Source organism: Condylura cristata, unplaced genomic scaffold (genome assembly GCF_000260355.1).
Source record: "Condylura cristata isolate star-nosed mole 26May11 unplaced genomic scaffold, ConCri1.0 scaffold00036, whole genome shotgun sequence".
Lineage (NCBI taxonomy): Eukaryota > Metazoa > Chordata > Mammalia > Eulipotyphla > Talpidae > Condylura > Condylura cristata.
Genome location: NW_004567137.1, coordinates 7,534,135 through 7,556,884, shown reverse-complemented (window position 1 = coordinate 7,556,884; position 22,750 = coordinate 7,534,135). Strand labels below are relative to the sequence as shown.

General features: G+C 37.6%; 1 protein-coding gene across 2 annotated transcripts in view; it reads left to right on the top strand.

The window, feature by feature from the left end:
- Positions 1–22,750, top strand: part of SLCO1C1 (solute carrier organic anion transporter family, member 1C1) — a 46,831-nt gene that overhangs the window by 5,089 nt on the left and 18,992 nt on the right. Inside the window, exons 4-9 of one of the 2 annotated variants that reach the window (XM_004693229.2) lie at positions 7,775–7,907; positions 12,446–12,570; positions 13,990–14,136; positions 15,749–15,847; positions 18,017–18,262; positions 19,220–19,384. In XM_004693229.2, coding sequence (XP_004693286.1) covers positions 7,775–7,907; positions 12,446–12,570; positions 13,990–14,136; positions 15,749–15,847; positions 18,017–18,262; positions 19,220–19,384 — 915 coding nt within the window. The remainder of the gene's footprint in view (positions 1–7,774; positions 7,908–12,445; positions 12,571–13,989; positions 14,137–15,748; positions 15,848–18,016; positions 18,263–19,219; positions 19,385–22,750) is intronic. The other variant, XM_012732784.1, reaches the window with a different exon arrangement.

Genomic DNA, 22,750 nt, shown 5'->3' with positions numbered 1-22,750 from the left:
GTATTGCAGATGCCTGACACTACTTTTAAATACCGGGTCTCCTAGGCAAAGCTATGACTTATGCTACAATAAAATAGAGGGAATTTGCTCTCTCCCAACAAGTGACAATACATTTCCTGGTGCAGGTGTTCTCACTGAGTTTCCAGAGTGACAGGCTGTCCTAGTTCGGAAGAGGGTGAGATGCTCTTTGTATTTTGAGTTAAAAATATATGGGGGGGATGGTGGCGCAGCGGGTTAAAGCGCAGCACTGAGAATCTGAAGCCACTTCCGAATGAGTTCGATTCCCACCTGCCGCCTGCCCCGGAGGAGACCACATGGCAAGCCAGACCTCTCCTGGCCCGCCCGCTGCTTCCCTCAGCAGTGTACTTCGTCAGTCTGCCTGTTCTGCTCCCCACTCTGTCTCTGGTGAAGCCTCTCACCGCCCCTGAGCCTCTGGCCTGAACCCCAGTTCTGTATGAATAAATAAATAAATCTTAAAAAAAAATATATGGGGGGAAGATATAACTTAGGGTCATTTTGGCATGCTCTAAGAAGGAATATGATTTGGGGAAGGTGAAGAATGTAGGTCTATTCTTGGTCATATATATCTATATATGTAATATCTATATAACAGTAATAATCTCTGACTTGATGAAGAATCAGACTATAACCTCTTGTTGATATAAGTTATAGAAACTGAATGGTAGGATAAAGCTGTGAGTAAGATAAATATTTGAAGTATCCCTTATTCCCTCTTAACTATATGTGAGAGGAAAAGAAGGAATTGGGAGAAGGCTGCAGACTATTTTGCAAAAATTAGCTTATAAAGTTATAGTGTCTTCTTTTATTCACCTTTGGGCCATGGTTATGTTAGAGTTCATAGTGTTGTTAGATAAATTGTGGTCAAGAAATAAGTCAAGGGGACCTGGTGATGCAGGGTTTAAAGTCTCAGCCCTATGAAGCTATTTCATTACCCACTACAGCATGAGTTCCATCCCCCACCACAGAGCTGACCCACTCAGCATAGCAGACCTCTCCTATCTTGCCCACTGCTCCCCTCAGCTGTATATTTTGGTAGATCGGCCTATTCTGCACCCCTGCTCTGTCTCTGATGATTCCTCTCACCACCACCCACACCACTGTACTGGCCTACTCCCCAGTTCTTGCATCTGTAAATAAATAAATACAAATAAATCTTTTTTTTTTTTTAAGTATATGGGGGGTCCTCCCTGGTGGTACAATGGGTTAGGACACAGCACTGCAAGCTAGCCATGGCCAATTCAGTGCGAGTTCAATCCCCGGCCCTGGAGGTAATCCACATGGCACAGTAGACCTCTCCTTTCTCACCCACTGCTCCCCTCAGCAGCATACTTCATCAATCTGCCTGTTCTGCTCCCCACTCTGTCTCTGGTGAACCCTCTCATCACCCCTGCACCTCTGACCCGTACCCCAGTTCTGTATGAATAAATATTTTTTTTCAAGTTTTTAAAAAAATGTATATGGGGAGATGTCTTTCTAGGAGTCATGAATCTAAGAAGACTTGGGACTCAAACTTTGGAAGAATCTAAAAGGTTTCACCAAAAATTTGATTTGCAGAGAAGTTAAGTGCAACAGAGTTTTTCTTCTCAGTGGACTGTAAAGAAAAGAAAGGGATTCTACTAACATTTACTTTAATCTAGCGGACAATAAAAAATTCTGTTTTGGGGAGACCTTAATTATTAACTAGATGCTGGGCAAGATCGTAATACTTTCTTATAAGTGTATTGTAAGTGTCTCTTGTTTGCATGGTTTCTGAGAACAAACAAGATATAATTTTTCTTTGTTCCTTTCTAGATAAGGGGGTTTTTACCTCTTACTTCTTTGAAGGATTTTTTTATTATTTTTTGCTTTTCTGTAGTTTGAAAATACTGAGTTACAGATTGTCTGGCACTTATCTTGCTCATTGCTATCTTAGCCTCCTGGATGTGTGGTTAGTGTCTGATGTTAATTTGACAGAAATTATCATTATTTCAAATATTTCTTCCATTCTTTTTCTCTTCTCTCCTTTGGAATTCACATTGGAGATAGGCTATAACTTCTGTAGTCCCACAGTTCTTTTTAGTTTTTTCTTTCTAAGTCATGGAGGTTTCTGTCATATTATCCTCAGGTTCAGAGATTCTTTCCTCAGTTGTGTCCAGTGGGTTAACAAGCCTATCAAAAGTATTCATTTCTGTTACAGCAGTTTTGACCTCTAGCATTTACTAATGGTTCTTAGAATTTCAGCCTCTGATTACATTGTCTATCTGTTCCTGTTATCTCCTTCATACATTGCAGATTAAGTTAATTCATCAGGCTTTTTATACCACCACCTCTGTGGCTATCATCTGCAGCCTTGATCATGTTAATTAGAAGGCAACTGGGTGGCTGGGTGTGGGCACATGTACAGATTGTGCACACCTGGAGTATGGATGGTGTGGGTATGTGTCATTGCACATACCTGTGTGTAGAGATCAGCAATGAAAGGACAGCATCATTTAGAGATGAAGGACGGTTACTGGGAGGATGAGTGACTACAGAAGAGGCAAGACTACAACAGAACGCCAGAGAGCTGAGAAAGGACCCACAATAACTAGACCTCTACTGTGGGGTGTGGGGAGGGAGGCCTTCTCCAGCCCTGGCATGGGTCAGCCCTTCAATCAGCCTCTGCCTTGCCCTGTGACGTCACTCATGTTCTTGAACTTTTCCTGCCCCCACTTAGGTGGGCCAGGATGGGTGTAGTGGGCCACCTCTAGGAGGTGTGTAGGATCTGATAATGCCCTCTCTGGTCAGATCCTGGTTAATCAGCTTCCCCTGAGAGGCCTTATTAAGATGCAGTGCTCTGCTAGATCTAACAATGGCTGTTCACCTTTTCCCTGTGTAGGGAGCACCAAGGGTAAAATTTTTAAAAATGCATGGTGACCCTTAATGACTGGGTTCAAGTTTTTCTTTTACTAATATCCAGAAATTTGTCAGATCAGGTTTCCCTCCCTCCTTTGTTCCCAAAGTGATTTGTGTTCATGGTATTCTGCTTCAGTCAACCATGATTCTCTATATTTGCCTACCAGTCTCTCCAAATTTAAGGAACAGCAGCTGGTCTGACTTCTCCGATGGCTCTAAGTAGAGGTGTTGCTTTTTCCATTTGTTAGGATGACTGGCAACTTCCAGCATCTTACATGCTTGCCAGGTAAAGAAACATTTTTTATATGGATTAATGTAAGAATCTTTACATTGGAGTTAACTGCCTAATCATTAATGGAATATACACTTTGTCCAATTATTTGTAATACTTTCTACTCTCAGTAATTAACTCTACTCCTATGCAGGAAAATCTCCAAATTCATGCTTCAAAATTATTCAGGGCTATACTTGGATGAGTTTTCTGGAATTATGCAGAATTCGTGGGTCAAACCAGCTAGTTGACATTTTATCAGGAAGTCTTCCCAGTGAGTCTTCCCATTAATAAATACAGGATAATGCTTTATTTAGCCAGACCTTGTCATTGCTTTTATTTTGTAAATTTCTCTATAAAAGTATTGTTTATCTTTTATTAGTTTAATTCCTATATAGTTCAAGTTTTTTTTTGTTTGTTTTGGGTTTTTTTTGGCTATTTTGGAAAGACTTCTTGTTATATTCCTATTTTGAATCACCTGAAATATTGGAACAATACTATTTCTAAATGTCATATGTAAGGTAGCAACTTCCCCAAATCATATTCCTCCATATGTAAGGTTGAACTTCTACCAATTTTTTTTTAAAGATTTATTTATTTATTCATATAGAACTGGGGTACAGGCCAGAGATGTGGAGGGTGAGAGGATTCACCAGAGACAGAGTGGGGAGCAGAACAGGCAGATCAAGGAAGTACACTGCTGAGGGGAGCAGCGGGCGGGTCAGGAGAGGTCTGCCACGCCATGTGGTCACCTCCGGGGCAGGCGGGAATCGAACTCATGAGGAAGTGGCTTTTAGATTCTCAGTGCAGTGCTTTAGCCCGCTGTGCCACCAGGGAGGGCCTGAACTTCTACCAATTTTAACTGTCTATAATTATAGACAAAGCCTCCTGACTTTTATTTTATTCACATATATTTACAGAGAATAGTTCCCATCAATAACAATTCTTAAGCCCATGAAGCCCAACAGACATTGATGTCCTTATATTTGACTCAACACCAACTAGCCTCTGCCATCCCCTGTGAATGCATTAAAATGCATTCCATTTGGGTTCTACCTTTGAGTTGATTAAATTGTATTCTGAACAAAAATTGCTTTTAGTAGGTTAAAGGTGAGCCACAAAATGGCTGACAACTAATTTTAGAAATATATCATAGGTAATGCAATTAAAAATTACCTAACCCAATAAGCTAGTATTTGAGGTCAGAAAACTGAGACTGAATTGGACAGACCGCCCAGCTAGGTTTTGACCTGGCACTCCTTTTAACTGGCTATTAGGCTCATCTGGAGAAGCATAGTGGGACTTTTACTTTTAGGATGATGAAATTCTAGTTTCCAGAAATTGGCCTTCTGTTCTGAACAAGTGTAGAGCATCTACACATGGTACATGTGTATCTGACAATTTCATATGAAGTTTCTGTTCTCTGAGAAAGATCTCACTTTTAGCTGTTGTATGCAGGCTGTGTAGGGTTAATACTGCAGTATTTATTCCTAAAGTTGCCAGCTTCAGTTAATTGCACATGTGAAAGATAAGACACCATTTCAAATAACTGTATATTGCAATGAGACCATAAAGTGCATTTATTGTGCTCATTCCCTACTTAAGGGCAAGTGACCACAATGGGAAAGTGTATTGATATTATTTAACGGTGTGTCCTCCTAAACTGTGATAGTTTGCCAATCACTCTATAATTATATATTTTGAGGTGTACAACCTCACGCCTTCCACCAAAGCTTAAGTTCCACTTCCCCTTCCCTCTATTTTTCAGAGTCTAAGAAATATTTTTGCTTTGATTATTTGTGTGTGGGCAGTAAGATCATGTGTGTGTGTGTGTGTGTGTGTGTGTGTGTGTGTGTGTATGTATGTTGGGTTATTTATATTTTCCTTGTGAAACCATCTGGTAACTATGTTTTCTAGCTTATTTCACTTACTATAATCACCTCAAGTTCTACCCATTTTGGCCCAAAAATAAATAGCTAAGCAGTATTCCCCTGAATATATTCAACAACTTCTTTATCCATTGGTCTACCAATAGGCATTTAGATGGTTTCATGACTTGGCAATTATGAACAATGCCACTATGAACACAGATAAGCAAACATTAATCTTTGTACATGTGGTTTCATATTTTTTTGAATAGTTGTGCAGTTTTCTGAATAAACAACCAATTGACTGAAACAGATGAGAGTTTTATATCATTCTTTGCATTCTGTTATTGCTTATTGTTGCTTTACTGCATTGGCCTCAATACTATGTGGAACAGAAGCAGTGAAAGTTAAAAGTTTCACTTAAAGTTTCACCACTAAGCAGTATGTTATATGGTTTCAATTAACACTTCGAAATGAACTTTACTCAGGTCTTTTCATATTATAAGTGAGTGGTTAACTATATTAAATACTTTCATTATATCTATGAAGTTCACCATGGATACTTTTCTCCTTCTATCATTTAATAGTGATTTCAACATTGTTGTTGTTTTTCTTATTTGATGGTATCGTTGCATTCCTGGAACAAGCTATACTTGGTCTTTTCTTTCATTGTTCTTATCTACTTTGGTGTTAAGGGTATACTAGTCTTTTAGGAAGAGTCAGGTAACTTTTGTTCCTGTGTTGGAAATAATGTCTAAGTTATTTCCAACTAAATAATGGCAATTGTGAATAATGCCACTGTGAACATAGTGTGTGTTGGGTGGGGGCAGGAAGAGAAGTGAAGTAAGGTGGGAGAGAGGGATGAAGGAGATGGAGGAAAAGAAAAAATATGAATATGAATGAATGTGAATCTATTGTCTTTTTCAGAGGCTAAATGATAGTTGTGAAATACTTTTGATACCATTTCAATTTTTAAAAATTTTTCATCAGTGTCTATTTCTAAGTGTACCTTCTGAGAACTAAAGATTTTAAGTAAAGGAAGCAAAAACTTCTATAGATATCACAAATGGTAAAGTGGCCCTGGATTGTATTTGGTATAGCCACAACATTTACCATTGAAATGACACAAACACAAGCACTTTGTGCTGCATATCATGGGGAAAGTAGGTTACAAGGAGGAGGCAACAGACTATGAACTACAAAGTCAGCTTTCACTTTATTTTGGTTTATTCACTGTGATATATTCAAGTAGAGACAGAATTATTAATATAAAGTCATCCAAAACGTCTTCTAACAAAATACTTAACTGTCAAATGAGATATCTTGTACCCAATTTTAAAAAGAAATATGAAATTTAACAGAGCTTAATTCTGGAGTCAGAAAACCTGCAGCCACTGTGCAAGTTACTTATTATTGTCTTCAAGGCTCTAAAGATTTCTGCTCTTTTTGTACTTGACTAAAACTGGCAATGGGAATGAACAGTAGTAAATTAGATGATTGCTTACAGATGTAAGGAAATGCACTCTTACTAGAAACTTGGAAACATCGAGGAGAGCTTCAAAGCAAGGCCACCCTTCAGCCATCACAGTGCATTGATGGGAAACTGCTAAATTCTTTATCTAGCACTGCAGTTCTTTTAAAAACTAAATATTCCAAGTGCAAATGGCTAAAACCTTACAGTCCCCTGAAACCTAAGACTCTAAATAGTGTTTACTAAAGCATATTCCAGGAACCATCTCTATTAACACTTTTGGGCTAACTTGAAAAGTGCAGATTTGTTGGCCAGCACCCCAGATCCATGAAATCAAAAACTTTTGAGAGCTTCCAAGATTTTGCATTTTAATGTTTCTAACTCTCTTGCCACTACCTTCCAGTAACTTCTGTGCACAGCTAAGCTGGAGAACACAACTCCTAAAGCATGTTTAATCAGTTATCAGCATCATCATCCAAAAGCAATTTACAGCATTTTCTCTAGATACATTTTAGAAGGGCATATCGTAAAAAATAATCCTTTATGTTTTTTAAAAGACAGAGATGAATTTACTTTATGGAGAATTTTGTATTAAAATTTGCATTACAGATGTACATATATTGAGGTTATATAATTTACATAGTTCTAGTTTATATGAAATATTCTTTATTTCTATTTGAGTATTTTGATAAGAATTACATTAAAATTATAAATGAGTCTCCTCATTTCATTCCATTTAAAGTGAGGTATATTTTTTAATAGAAATTATCAGCTTCAGTAAGAATATGTACTATGTCTCAAGAGCAAATGGCTACCTAATCTAAGTAATAGAAAAACTTAATGAATAAAATAACATGTTTTAATGGAAAGTTTTAATGAAGTAAATCAAAGTTTACTTCAAAATCACCAAACTAAATATAAGTGCAATTAAATGACGACTTCTACAATTAGATTTACTGGTGAAACACTTATTAAAAAGGACATAATTAGGGCAGATGAAAATGAAGTAGAAGGGTTAGCAACTAAAAATATTTCCAAAAAGGGATGAAATGACTGAAATAATGAGCATCATGACAATTTCAACAGTCATCCTAGATAAAAACAGATGAGACAGTGATGGGAAAGATGGCTGGGAGATGGTTCGGTCCAAATAAAGCAATACCACTTCTGCACTAGACGTAAATTCGTTCATTCAGATTTATCCATTTAGTGATGCTTGCTGACTTACTACTAAGTTCTCTAACCTCTGAACATTTGGTTTTCCCACAGGGAATCTCTTAGTTATAACTTGTGTTAGCTACTTTGGAGCCAGACTTCACAGACCAAAAGTAATCGGAGCAGGGTGCCTCATCATGGGGGTCGGGACTTTGCTCATCGCGATGCCGCAGTTCCTCATGGAGCAGTGAGTGTAAAGCCGCCAACTCTTGCTTTTTTTAACCAACAGCTGCATTTCTCTGGTTTTGTGATAACAATTTATATTTTAGTTTTTATTATTATTATTATCACATGCTCTTGGGGCAAACCTTCAGAACACTTACGATTTAATGTAAAACCATTTATACTTCTACAAATGGAGGTCAACGAGGGAAAGGAAAATTTTTACTAGCAAGTTCTCATTCAAGTGAGAGGTGTACAGCCAAAATTTTAAGTAAAAAGAACCTAACATGTTATGTGGTATCACGACAGAGAAAATGCTGCATTATGGTGCAATGGAGAGGCAGACAACTGAGTGATTTGTTACCAACATAAGGAACTGGCAATATCCAATAAGCAGCTCCTAGGCCTTTCTCAATATAAGTCAACTTTTGGTAGGTTTGCATACATAAAATTTTAGTAGATATAAGAGTTTTCACTTTCCTAAAATTTCATTTTACCCTTTCAGTTAACTCATGGGGCACAAGAGCATAACTTTATCCTTTCTATTGTAGCTCTAAGGAGCATCATTTTTTTTTAAAGATTTATTTATTTATTCATACAGAACTGGGGTTCAGACCAGAGATGCGGAGGGTGAGAGAATTCACCAGGGACAGTGGGGAGCAGAACGGGCAGACCGACGAAGTACACTGCTGAGGGGAGCAGCGGGCGAGTCAGGAGAGGTCTGCCGCGCCATGTGGATCTCCTCCAGGGCAGGTGGGGATCGAACTCATGCGGAAGTGGCTTAAGCTTATTAGTGTGGTGCTTTAACCCACTGGGCCACCAGGAAGGTCCTAAGGAGCATCATTTTAAGAGTTGGTAGACTTTCTCAAAGTTAGGTGCTTTGTAAAAATAGAAATGGGATCCTAAAACAGTTCTTCTGACTTCTGCAATATTCTTCATGCCTATCTCTATTAACACCTTCTCTGTATTTATCTTTTGCTGGCTGATGGAATGTATTGAAGCAAGGGAACATATTAGAAATTTCTGTATCAAATAAGAATTATCACCCACTCTAGATCATTGTATCATGGCAGTTGCTTGAGGGCCTTAGAATGATCTGGCTTGAAGATTTTCTCAGGTAACTTATATAAGTAGACTCAGATTTTGATCTCTGTGGCCAATCTTAAAGGCAGTGTATAGAATCCTCAGAATGGGATCAATCCTACCTTCTGGATGTTTCCTCTGGCCCCCTGGCTCTTTACTAGCCATTTCGACAACTCTCTACCTCCTTTTTACAGGGCAGACCTTTGGTCACTGAAGCTCTTCACAGATACTGTGTGGGGCCAGTGGGTAAGGAGGAAGCAGAGGAAAAAGCCAAGAATATGGGTCTTCCATCTGCCTTAAGCCTTGCTTGAGCCACAGCTGTACCATGTGATCTGTTCTCTTCACTGAGCTTGTATGTAATAGTCTGCTCAGGTATAAAAGAGTTCCTTTTCTAAAAGATTAATAAGTTGGAAATTGTTGCAAAGATAGAAAACTCTTGATATAATCTTATTCTGCAGTAGATCAGTAGCTCTTCTAGGTCTCTTTTGGCACTTAAATTTTCTAGGTCTTGGCTCTGTGTCTTAAATAGATATTTAAAACATAGTATCTAGTCATAGTGTGTTGATGATATTAAGTGAGATGATATGGTAAAAAGCCCACAGAAACACCAGAAGAGGATCTAAGAAGGTCAGCAAGGACACCAGTGCCAACAAGACATTAGAACTGGACAGAGTTTTGTCTACCACCTTTCATATGATGAAGTATACCTGTGTTCATTATTTAGTCGGCCATTGGTATAATACTGTGCCAGGTAATGGGGCCACTTCAGACAGAAAAAAATAAGCATAAAAAAAATTACACACAAATTTTGCTGTGCTTCATAAAGCTTGGTGTCTACAGAAGAATATTATAAATTCTTTTCAGTCTCTCTACCCTTAGTCACTAACCGGACACTTGAGCAAAATATAATTTTTTGCTCTCTAAAAGATCTGCTGTACTCTCCAGAAATTTTCTTGATGTTCAACAAAATGTAATATTCATCATAGATATAAATTATTGAGGGGCTATTCCCAACAAACTGTGTTTAACTTTGTGTTTTAGCTCCTCTGACTTATAAATTTAACAAGTATATAATGATAACTGTTCCTCCATAATGGGGGTAGAGCATCAACAATCTCTGTACTCATGGGTGTTAAGGAAAGGAGACCAGCAATGAGCAACAAATAATGATGAAGTCTGCCAGATGTTAAGCACTATAAAGAACACCACCTGGTGAAGACAAATCAGGAGTGTAGGGTAGAGTGGGGTGGAGTGAGGGAGTTATAATTTAAAGTTGAATCATCAAGAGACAGTTCACTGAGATGATGACATATGAGGAAGAGGTGAGATAGCTAGGCAGGTATGTGGGGAAGAATATTCTAGGGTTAATGAACAGTGGATGAATACAATGTTCCTACATCAGGGGAAAGTCTGGTGTGTGAACCACGAAAAGACTAGCAGCTGAAATGGGAGGAGCAAGTGGAAAGTGTAAAGAGGAAAGGAAGATGTCAGGGCTGTTTCCCTGAGGCTCTGGAGGAAATGTAGATTCTGATTCAGTAGTGCTGGGTGGGGCTGAAGTCAGCTGAAGTTACTGACCTGCAGACACACTAGGGGTAGTAAGACCACAAACCACTGCAAGGATGTCAGCTCTCCCATGCAATAGGAAAGCAGTGAAGTTTTTAGCACAGTGACGTAAAGTAAGATATTTTTTTAAAGATGACACTGCTGCTTAGAAAAATGATCTTGGTGGGGATAACTCAAAAGCAGGAAGTCTATTTGGAAGGCTACTATAGAATTTAATGCATCAGAATCAAGACTGTGTCTAACAAGGTTTGAATCCAGGTCAGAAGTAAAAGTCCCTGAGTTAAAAGCATTTATAAACTGTCCCTTAATTTAGTCTTTTGTCTCCTAATCCATCAGAACCTAAACAGGTCTACACCACATCTATAGATCCAATTTTACAACTAAGAACATAAAAATTTGACAAAGTTAACATACTTTTTCAGAGTATCATATTAGCGATTATACACGAAGGTGGTACTTACATAAAATCTCATTTACTGAGTCTAAATAGTGAATATGCTTGCAACATTTGCCTTGAGATAAACTAAATTAAGAAAGCTCAAATAATTAAAAGTTATCAAAATACTACATAATCACTATCAATGCCCGCTTTCTGAGCATTTGAGACATCATTAACAATTCCTGGCATCTCTGGAATTATTAGCAAGAGAAAAATGTATGTATTGTGATTTCTTCATTGCTAAATGTTCTGCATTTCTAAGAATTAAAAAATATTTATTTGTAGTAAGTGGTTTTTAACCTACTAGCCAGGGAACCTTTTGATAAGTGTGACAAACACTGAGACACTTTCCTTAAATATTCATATACATGCAAAATTCTCACTTATTTAGTGGGGTTTGTGGGCCCATCAGGCATAAGTCATAAAAACCTGCATATTCTGGGCCTTCCCTGGTGGCGCAGCGGGTTAAAGCACAGCACAAAGAAGCTTAAGCCACTTCCTCATGAGTTCAATCCCTGCCTGTCCTGGAGGTGATCCACATGGTATGGCAGACCTCTCCTGACCAGCCTGCTGCTCCCCTCAACAGTGTACTTCGTCAATCTGCCTGATTTGCTCCCCACTCTGTCTCTGGTGAATCCTCTCACCCTCCGCATCTCTGGCCTGTACCCCAGTTCTGTACGAATAAATAAATAAATCTTTAAAAAAAACCCTGCATATTCTAATAAGTCAATACATTTTTTCCTGATCATGCTAAGTAGACAGGTTTTTACTGTTAACATGTCAGAGACATTACTGAGCGCAGTCACACAGTACCTAAACAAAATGAGACTCAAGGTGCTGTGATAGTCTCTTTCTGGGCACCTCTTCCCTGAAGGCACAAGAGGAATAGAGTTCAGGAGGGATAATTTGAGAGGCCATGTAGGGCGTGAGGATACCAGAGAGAGTTATCACAATCTTTGGCCCTCCCACTAGCTGTACTGTCATCTTTGAAACAGAAGAGCGGTATTTGTAATAACTTAAACTATAGAGAAAAAAGGACACCATCTGGATAGTTCAAAAGCCTACGTGTCTTTATTCTTTAGAATCAGCAATGCTCTTCTTTGAAATTCCCAGGTCTAGATAGAGTGTGCCAGTGCTGTAAGTTGTTAAATGATTGTTTTTCTTCTGAATCAAAGATAATAACTTTAGTCAAATGCTGGGTACTTGTTCATGAGGCAGTAGATCATTTATAATCATTGTTTTATATTGAAAACAACCTCTATGAATAATCTTACTAATTGCTTTAGATACAGGCTAGTACCTGTGAACCAGATCTTCTGGTCATCTCTTTAGCAAACTCTGCCTGTTATATGTGGTTTTGATTTGGTGATTCAGGTATAGCTGAAAATTCAGCCTGTTACCCCAAGTTATGTAGCTACATAAAATATTTCTAGATTGTTGTTAAGTGATTTGCAGTCAAAAACATTTGTTTTATACAGGTACAGGTATGAAAGACATCTTCCTTTCTCCAATTCTACTCTGAGCATCTCTCCATGTCTCCTGGAGTCAAACAGTGAAAGACCAACCTCAATTACAGAAAAACCACAATCCAAAATAAGTAATGGTAAGATCTTTAATTTGGTCACATATAACACTTTGGGGGCCTAATGTCCACACTTGTGTCCTTTGAGCATAACAGCTATAGTGGTGCTCATGAAAATTGGCTTTCTGCAATCCCTTTCTGCAAGGGATATTGTTAAAATACCTAGAGCTGAACATGGTTGATGTGTGTTAACAGCAGTGCTATGTGGGAGCCATCTTGGGAACATAGGGAGCAATTTTTTTATTTATATATTATTACATTGTTCACTTTTATGCAATATTTGATTTATCCTCTCAGGTGTTGCCCCCATAAAATTACCTGTGAACCATCACCATAGAGTCTTGTGCTCTCTTCTCTTCCTTTGTCATCAACCACTGGGTTCCCTCTGCACTTTGCTCTCTATCCTCCCCTTCTTCCCCTGAGAATTCAATTTTAAAAACTCTAAAATCTTCAAAGCTATACTTTATTGATGGTTGAGAGGAATTACCCTACTTTACATGATTCTATTATCACATGACTTATAATGATAGCAATTTATAATGCTTTTTATATGTTACTGGTACAGTATAGTTTCTAATTTTATATTGTTTCCTAAAAATGGTTATTCACTAGTAAACAATTGTAGTTTTTCCATATATATATATATATATATATATATATATATATGGAAATATATTTTCTATCCAATTTGAATGATATGTATAATGTGTGTGTGTGTGTCTTACATCATTGTTCATTTGTGTTCAGTGTTTGCTTTCTCTTCTTGGGTGTAGTCCCCATATACTTCTCACCACCAAGTCACTTGTGCACCATCACCACAGTCCCTTGTGCTCTTCCCTCTCATTTTGATCCCTCTGCCTCGTCCTCCCTTGCAGAATGTCTGATATACAGTTGCCTGCTAATTTTGTTTTTTATTTATTATCATTGTTATTTTTTTCCTGATCCCTTATTTGGTTCCTTATGTTCCTCCTATAAGCAAAACCATCCAATATTAAACAGTTGTAGTTTTAAGCAATGATACACAATATTTTGAACCTCAGATAAAACCTGCCATGCTAAAAAGAAATTTCTACTGAAAAAAAAAAAAATAGGCAAGATTAAGGTAAGAAAAAACTTTGTTCAAAATTTTGTGTTTTGTCCGACAGGATACTAAATATTATTGGAGTATAGGAATTCATACAACTCAGTGCAACTTTTGAAGAAAAGACTAAAGAGAAGCAAACAAGAAAAAGTAGAGTTCCTTGGTCAAGTCTGCAGTATTTAGCTGTCTAAAATATTGAAGTTACAAAGCATATTCCATTCTTGCTCAAACTGCTATTAAATTGTGTTTATTACAACTTTCACTTCTATATTCTAATTCAATTTAATACTAATAAATATTTTAATTTGATAGTGACCTAATTTCAATTCTTTTGGTTTGCTTTCACATTGCTTTTCAAGAATGTGAAATTGATGCCAGTTCATCCATGTGGATTTATGTTTTCCTGGGGAATCTTCTTCGTGGAATTGGAGAAACTCCCATCCAGCCCTTAGGCATCGCCTACCTTGATGATTTTGCCAGTGAAGAAAATGCAGCTTTCTATATTGGTAATATTAACCTCATTCATCCTCAATGGAAACAGTGAGCTCTTTTTTCTTAATTCTAAATTACATAGTATGTGGAAGATTTTAGTTTCACATCCAACTACTTTATTCAACTCACACATTTCTCAAGTCCACGCAGAAGTTTTAGATAATGAAGAAACTTCAACTGAAAGGACCTACTGCATTAGGGAAAGAGTATCTTATAAATGAGCTCGTGGCTATTGTCTTTTAATGATGTATGATCATATACAAATATTTCCATGGACTTCATATTTCACAGCTTTTTTTTTTTAAACTGGCTTAACTGTACCAGTGAAGCATTTAGGTTATTACCTTTTTAAAACTTCACTCCCATAGCCTTAGAAATCACTTTCTATCTTATAAGCCCTGGCTATTTAAAGCATCTTTTTCCTATGAGGAATAGACAAAGAATTCTGAGATCTAAACAGCGGGAATCAATGGATTAAAAAATAAAAAGTAAGGCCTTGTATTTAAGAAAGACAAGAACCAAGTCTGAGGCTACTTAATGTCTGAAACGGGTCCCAGTTACTTGATCAGCAACTATAATAACAAATCCTAAACTATAGCAAAGTCCATCTAAGCAGCATTTACTGACCAGCTCATATTTCCCAGAAACTGGAAGAACCAGGGATGGCTAGAGTCTGTTCTGGTTTCACACATCAGTCTTTCTTTGAGTTCTGTTCTTTCAAGGACTTTGCCTCAGAAACAGAAGATTTAAGTCCATCAAGGGGCCCTCATGGCTGTGCACGAACACCTCCAGAGGTGGCCGAGGAGGCTGTGGTTATAAATACAGCACCTGCTGTCAAGGAGAATAGCAGCATATGTCAGAGCTGGAGCTGGAACAGAAGTCCTGGCTCATGTGCCAGGCAGTTACTCTGGGAAGTCAAGGGAAAATGCAGCCAAGAGAAGCAGGACGTGTCTAGGTGTTCCTTCCCTTTCCACGAGCTCAGAAACTGCTCACTCTCGTCACCCTTTTTTCTATTAAAAAAGTGTCTGGCAACTGCTACTTACTCCGACTATTTTAAACTCCCAATGATGTGTGCGGAGTGGATGCTATGAGGAAATGAAAGGTGAACGGGACATCGTTTGCTGGGAAGGGCCACATCCTGGCTAGTTAGGGTGCCCAGGCCCACGACGGTCTTTCTCCCTGTTCTCCAATCGAGCTCTTCTGCTGCTAAACATGCACACTTCTTCCTAGTGTAGAAGAAATCAATTTTAATGTCAAGTCTTATATTTATTCGACCATAAAAGTTTCTGTAAGCCTGTCAAAATTAGTATAATTCTGATTTTTATCAGTAGGGGGAATTTTCCTAGGAGTAAAATTTGTTCCATTTTTGGGATATTAACTCCTTTACGGTCCTGGTGTTATTTCCTTACTAAGAGGTAATGAATACCTTGAAAGTGCTCATTCTTCTAAAGCTAAGAAGGACTTATTTCCTGATTCAATGAGGTTGAAAAATTTGACAAATTAAACACTCATAAGTGAGGAGTTGATGAAATATTTTCAACTACTAACTGGATCTCATATTTCTTGTTTAAAGATTTACTAATTTATAAAAGCAAAGAAACAGCTTTTTTTTGTGTGTGTGTGCAGGATGTGTGCAGACAGTTGCAATTATCGGACCGATCTTTGGTTTCCTGTTGGGTTCATTATGTGCCAAACTGTATGTTGACATTGGCTTTGTAAACCTTGGTAAGGGAATTTATTTTTATTTATTCATTTACTTTACTGTAGTTTTTAAAAATGGGGATGGATGGTAATCTTTCATAAAATGAAAATAATCTATAGAAAATGTGTTTTTGATATAGAAAATAGTTGAATAAAATTGGATGGTCCATGGGTGGTTATTCACATGTTTCCCTTTTCACTTGTCATTTGACAGTTCAGACACATTCTAGCATAGTTGAGACTCAAAAGTACGGCTACTTGTTGGTTTTGGCTATATCAATATTATTGTGGTCCCATCAATTGACCATATATTCATGAACTTGACAGAAAGGCCAAGATTTTTATTTTCTTGTGTTGTTAATTTTTGGACAGCATTTGATTTCTACCCACACGCGCATGCCTGTAGTTCTCCCACCACCACAACACTGGTGCCCCATTTCCCTCACCCCATCCCCTCTGCTCTTCCCTCCCCTGTTTAGACCTATCTTCTTCCCTTCTGTCTCAGAGCTATAGTCAGCTTGCAAGTTTTGTCTTTTTTTCCGACCCTTTGTTCAGTTTCTCTATATTCTACATGTAAGTGAAACCATGCAATATTAAACTTTTTCCTTCTTAGTTCTCTTACCAAAATCCATTCAGCCACCACAAATGACATGTGTTGCCACAAATGACATGAGTTTATCTTTTTTTGACCCATTCATCTATTTTGGTATCTGGATTGTTCCCATATCTTAGCTATAGTAAAAAGGCTGCATGACTTTCTTTTTAAAGTAAAGGCTTATGCTAGTGTGCTATTAGTTTTCCTTCTGGAAGACAGCTTCTGTAAGGAACAAATGGGGAACCTCACTTGCCCATAGGTATTAACATGCTCCTTGTGATATGTACCCTCTTGAGAAGTTGTGTGTGTGTTTTTACTTTTTTTTTTTTTAAGATTTATTTATTTATGCCTACAGAACTGGGATATAGGCCAGAGGTGCAGAGGGTGAGAGGATTCACCAGAGACAGAGTGGGGAGCAGAACAGGCTGACTGATGAAGTACATTGCTGAGGGAAGCAGCAGGCGGGTCAGGAGAGGTCTGCCACGCCATGTGGTCACCTCCAGAGCGGGGACTGAACTCATGCTGAAGTGGCTTTAGCTTCTCAGTGCTGTGCTTTAACCTGCTACACCACCAGGGTGGGCTGAGATGTGGTGTTTTTCTTTTTTTAAGAAAAAATTTTGCCTGTTTTGTCTTTTTATGATTGAAATTGCAATTTAATGTCAGTTTGTATTAAGATAGCATGGAATACTCTACACTACTTGCTCTTTTTTAATTAAGTAAACCATAAGACACATTCCAAAAAGTTCATTTATTTATTCATTCTTCCAAAACTTGTTTTATATCTACATTATCCCAGGTGCTGGTATGCCTCATGGAATTAAAAAAAAAAAAGTTGAGTTTCTAGACTTCATAAAGTTTAAAATCTAACCGTGAAGACTGATACAGAAAAAGCAGAAGTGTGATGTGTAGTACAAATTAAACTGTTAAGATCAGGGGATTGCAATTAATGTACAGTGAAATAAGCTGGTATCAATATTTTACCAGCTTATAATGTCAGGATTGAGCCTTATTGTCAGAGGACACAAGTTTGATTTTGTTGCTTTCATAGATTACAGTACAAAGTTAATAATATATTCTATAGGATTTTTCTACAGAAAAAGAACCTACTTGACTGTTTCAAGAAACGTTGTCAATGCTTTTTTGTTAAGAAATGGTTATCAAAAATTTTTTATGGTAAGAGATATTTTATTTTCAAATCTTGCTTCAGACCTAGAATAGCTCTGTAGTATTACTAATCACCATTTAAAAAGTCATATTCTGAGTGACTGAAGAAATCTTAGGTAGCCATGAAATATGTAAAACCAGAAAGCTCACATGTCGCTTTCTTCTGGGCCCTGACCCAGGAGTCTCTCTGAAGAACTTCGGAACAGAGTCTACAACTCAGGGGTTCTCTTCTAGTGTTCTGACTATATATTTTCCATTTAAAGAGCAAAGGAAGAAAGCCTTGCCCATCAGGACCACCCTCTTTCTTTCACAAAACAAGATAATAAATGTTTAGATGAGAAAATGTTACCAAGTATGAATTTTAGGTATTTTTATTATATGATACAGCTAATGCATTAGCTTTGCCGATCCTTTTTTTTTTTTTTTCCTTTCAGATCACATAACCATTACTCCAAAGGATCCCCAGTGGGTCGGTGCCTGGTGGCTTGGTTATCTAGTGGCAGGAATCATAAGTCTTCTGGCAGCTGTGCCTTTCTGGTGTTTACCAAGGAGTCTACCAAGCCCAGGAATGCGAAAAGATTCCAATTCCTCTTGTGAAAAATCCAAATTTATTATGGATGACCACACTAACTACCAAACACCCCATGGAGAAAAAATAAAAGTAATAGAAATGGCAAAAGGTGAACCAGCTTCTCTTTGAACTTGCAGAACTGTTTTCCTGTTAGACTTTCAGATATAGAAATAAAATCCCTTTAATTCAATCACTGTCTTCTCATATGTTTAGGAAAAAAATTAGAAACTACAGGAAATAAAAATGAAAATCAGAAAGTCAGCTTTATTACTGTAAAACATAACTCAATATCTTAATATTCTTCTTTGCTGAAATGTTGACACTTAAAACCTGCTCAGGTTAAGCCTTGCACCTGCCCTACCTGGGATGACTGTTTTGCATCAATCTAGGTGGACAGGAAGGAGTGAATCCTCAGGGTTTCCTGTCTTTCTGGGGAAAACCTACGCATTTGAGAAATGTACACCAGTGTATCTTTGCCATCAAAGATCAAAGGAATGAGAGGGGTAGGGCAAAGGCCAGTTGTAGTCTAGTGAATTCTTTCCACATACAACAAGAAATGTTTCTACCCTTCTCCAGCAATATTTACATTTAGTAGAAAATCTTCCTCTTTCCAATTGATGGCATAACAGGAAGAAGGGAGAATGTCAAATCTATTTTTTTCCACACTAATTAATTGAAAGTAACTTACATATTCCATTCTCTGTGACCATGACCCAATTTTGAAGAAAAGAGATGAGAAAACTGCAGTTTTTAATGTCCCGCCTATAATGCCCAACTACCTCTTATCTTTTATCTACACCAATTAGAGGAATCTGTTCCTGTCTGAATTGCAACTACAATCTGGATTTTACGCCAGCAGAAGTGTGCACTCTGTTGGAACTGAACTTGGCCAAATTTCAGCCTGAACTGGTGCCAATGACTTAACATCCCTGGCATGTATGTTCCCACCGTCATGCTCCTGAAGACCCAGACAGTGGGTCTCAACCACGAAGTCCTGCCACTAGAGCTGCACTGCTGCCAAGTGTGATACTGTCTTTAATGACACCATCTTATTTCTGTCTTACAGACTTCCTTCCATCACTGAAAAATCTTTTTGGAAATCCAGTGTACTTCCTGTACGTGTGTGCAAGCACTGTTCAGTTCAATTCTTTATTTGGCATGGTGACATATAAACCCAAGTACATCGAGCAACAGTACGGGCAGTCATCCTCTAAGGCCAACTTTGTCATTGGTACGTTTGTCCCCAGGCTTTCTAACAGGTACTATCTTAGCCTCGTCCAGTTGACCCTTAGTGATTGAGAGAAAAATGTTCCAATACTGGACTGAAAGTAATTAATGAAACATTAGATCCGAAGTTAAATGGTGAATGAAGAAACTCTAGTGTAATATTGAGAGCCTGTAATACACCTTACTCATAGAAGAAATTACAATTGGGGTGAGTGGCCACAACATTATCAAAAAGAACAAAACCGCATTTTTTTAGAATAGTAATACTGGACATTTGTCTTTTAGGCTTTAGTCCATGAAGACATCATTTAATGCTACTAATTCAATAAAATATATCAATGGTTTTAAATCATTTCCTCTTTATAGAATAATTAAAGAATTGCTCTAAGGCCAGATGGGGTGAGAATGTCAGTGGAATCCAGCACACTAGCTAGCCACAAAATAAGGGTATGCTTTGTGCTACAACTCTTAATGTCCCAGCTTCACCTGGTAATTTATAAAACAAAATCCTTACCGCATTCTCTGACGGTTTCAGTTCAAAACCTGTTTTTCAGAAAATATTTTTCCTGAGTGGGCATATTTTAGAATATATTATTTTCCTGTAACAATCTTGGATAATGACCATTTAGCACATGTGAATCTAATTATTTGTTGAGACTATTCTTCCATTGAGTTTTCAATGTTAAGAACTACCCCACTGATTTTTACTTTCAACATTAATTGGTTCCTATTAATTTATTTCTTTTACTTCATGGTTGGCTTGAAGAAATGTTTTGGGTCTTTTGGTCCAGCCGTCCCATCCATGTCAACCAGTGCATTTATATTAACAAAAAACAAAAAACAAAAAAACAGACAATTATAAACCAGAGATATCCTACAGAGGAAGAGGACAGGGAAGGATCAGAAAAGAGGGAGAGAGAAATCTGGGGGACTGTGGTGATGACCAGAAGGTGAAAAGGAGGAAGGGGAGAGGTAAAGATTGTTTTAAAATGAATGATAATGTAAATAGATATATAAATTAATAAATTTTAAAAAGACATAAAAATGGAATGTAAAGTGCTTCCAGGGAACACAGCTCACACTGCTTCATTTTGGCTTATTGTTATGGAAAACTGTGCAAGGAGCACAAGATTCCATGATGAGCACCATTCTTGTTTTGAAGGTTTTTTTGGAGGGTAAGAGTCACAAACCAGACAAGTGAACAAGTAATTGTGATGAATGCAAAGGCTCAGGTCTCAGGCTGAGGAAGGAAAGGGGATTCTGATGGCCACAGTGTATAACCTCATGCCATAGAAGTCCCAGAGGAACCTCATACCTGGCAGGGTTGTGAATAAGCACTAGTTAAGAGAAGTCCAGAGCACACTGAGGACAAACCTAATTTTGGAGTCAGGAAGAATTCTCTAAAAGTTGTATAATCAAGAGTATAAGAATAAGCTGTGTTAAAAGATTAAAGTGTGGGGACTGGTAGGATGTTGTATTCAATGAAGCAGATATTTTGAGCAGATAATTACATGAGGACACATAACCTTCTGGAAGTTTCAAAAGAATGTAGGCCTCTAAAATGAGGTCAATCAGAGAGAGGACACTCCTGATTCTTAACAACGCACACTAGGGAGTGCCCCTTGAAAAGCCTGAAATTCAAGTGGAATTATTTAAGACCAGATAAGGTGAAGATGTTAGTGGAGTCATGCACATCAGGTAGTCATAAAATAAGAGAGTGCTTTTTGCTAGGATGTCTAATGTTTCAGGTTCTTTTGGTAATTTTCAAAACAAAATTCTAAATTCTGAAACCTTCAGTTCAGAACCTGGTTTTCAGAAGGTATTTTTTTCCATAATTGACTTCTGGGGTGATGGAACTGAAAGGGAGGAGCCTGTTCTTTTTGTGTTAGAGAAGGTCAAAGGCAAGCATTATGAGTATTTGTGTGTAAAAAGAAGGAATTAAATGATACTCATCAACTTCATGGTAGTTCTTTGCCATTGTGAAGGAAGACAGAAGTTGCAACACCAGGAACATCAGCTTTATATATTTCTGTATTTTAAAAATCAGAAAAATAAATATGAGCATCTATTAATGGGTCATGATAGCTAGGTTTGTTATACTATTTTCTATTACCTGCTTTTTTTTTTTAAATTAAACAATAACCATGTATCTCTTAGCTGATGTTTGGTTTTTCAAGGACTTAGTATATATTCATCTCTACCACATCCACAAATCTCTGTTCAATGGAGGCAGCAAAAATTAGCCTCTCTCCTAAAAGGAATTTCATGTTCATGTTCCCTTCAAGTAGATAGATATCTATTTTAACTTTAACATTAAAATGGTTACATCAAAAGATAGGAACTAAAATGTCCTTAATCATTTATATATTTTCTATTTTAGATTCTGTGGATTGTAGGAATTGGTTACATAAAATGGAGGAGGGAGGGAAGAAGGGAGACTGTATCCTAGCAGTAAGTGTCAGTGTCAGTAGCAGCAGCACTGATAATTAAGTGCAGCTCATCAGAGGCTGATGTCATTTTGAGCCTCGTCTGCCAGTCAGATTCTACAAACTACAGCCCTTATACTACTTGATGATGTAGCCATCAGTAAACAACACAAGAATCAAAATCTGATTAGTAAAGAAATTGTTTATTGTTGAGTGCCACACTGCTTTCATCTAGAGCCATTTAACAATTTACAATCCAACTCTCAGGGCACCAAACCCTTCTTCCCCATCTAATGACCTCACTGGGTATTTGTGTGCCAGATATTGTGCAAATAACTTTTAATATCACGAACCTCAACAATAGTATATTATAGGAGAGGAGACAGGTTTAGAGAAGTTCAGAGAATCGCCTACAACTGATTCAAATGCATGCAGCTGGTTCTCTGGAGTTCAAGCTCTCAACCACCATCCTAGACTGCTTTCAAGGGTTGTCTTATTTATTTGATAATCATGTAAATAGTTTGCATGTCTACTTATAAGACTATCTCTATTATGCTAAGTAAAATAAGCCAGAAGGAGAAAGTCAAATGTAGGATGGTGTCACTTACATGTGGATAATAAAGAAATCAAAGGAATAGTCAGACATAGTCAAACATTAAAATGACTCCTTGAAAAATGACCCTAGATCTGAGACACCCAATAGGAGAGGGAGAGAAGTAAGAACGGGGGCCAAGAGCTGACTCATAATGGATTGTGGGGGAGGACTATGATTGCTTTGCTGGTGGGAGAGCTACACCAACCGTATCAGAAAGGAGATATCTTGTATTTTTAAAAAAATTAACAAGGCTGCCATCCTGCCAAAAGCAATATACAGATTTAATGCCATCCCCATAAAAATCTCAATGACATTCTTCAATGAAATAGAAAAAATGTTGATGAGATTC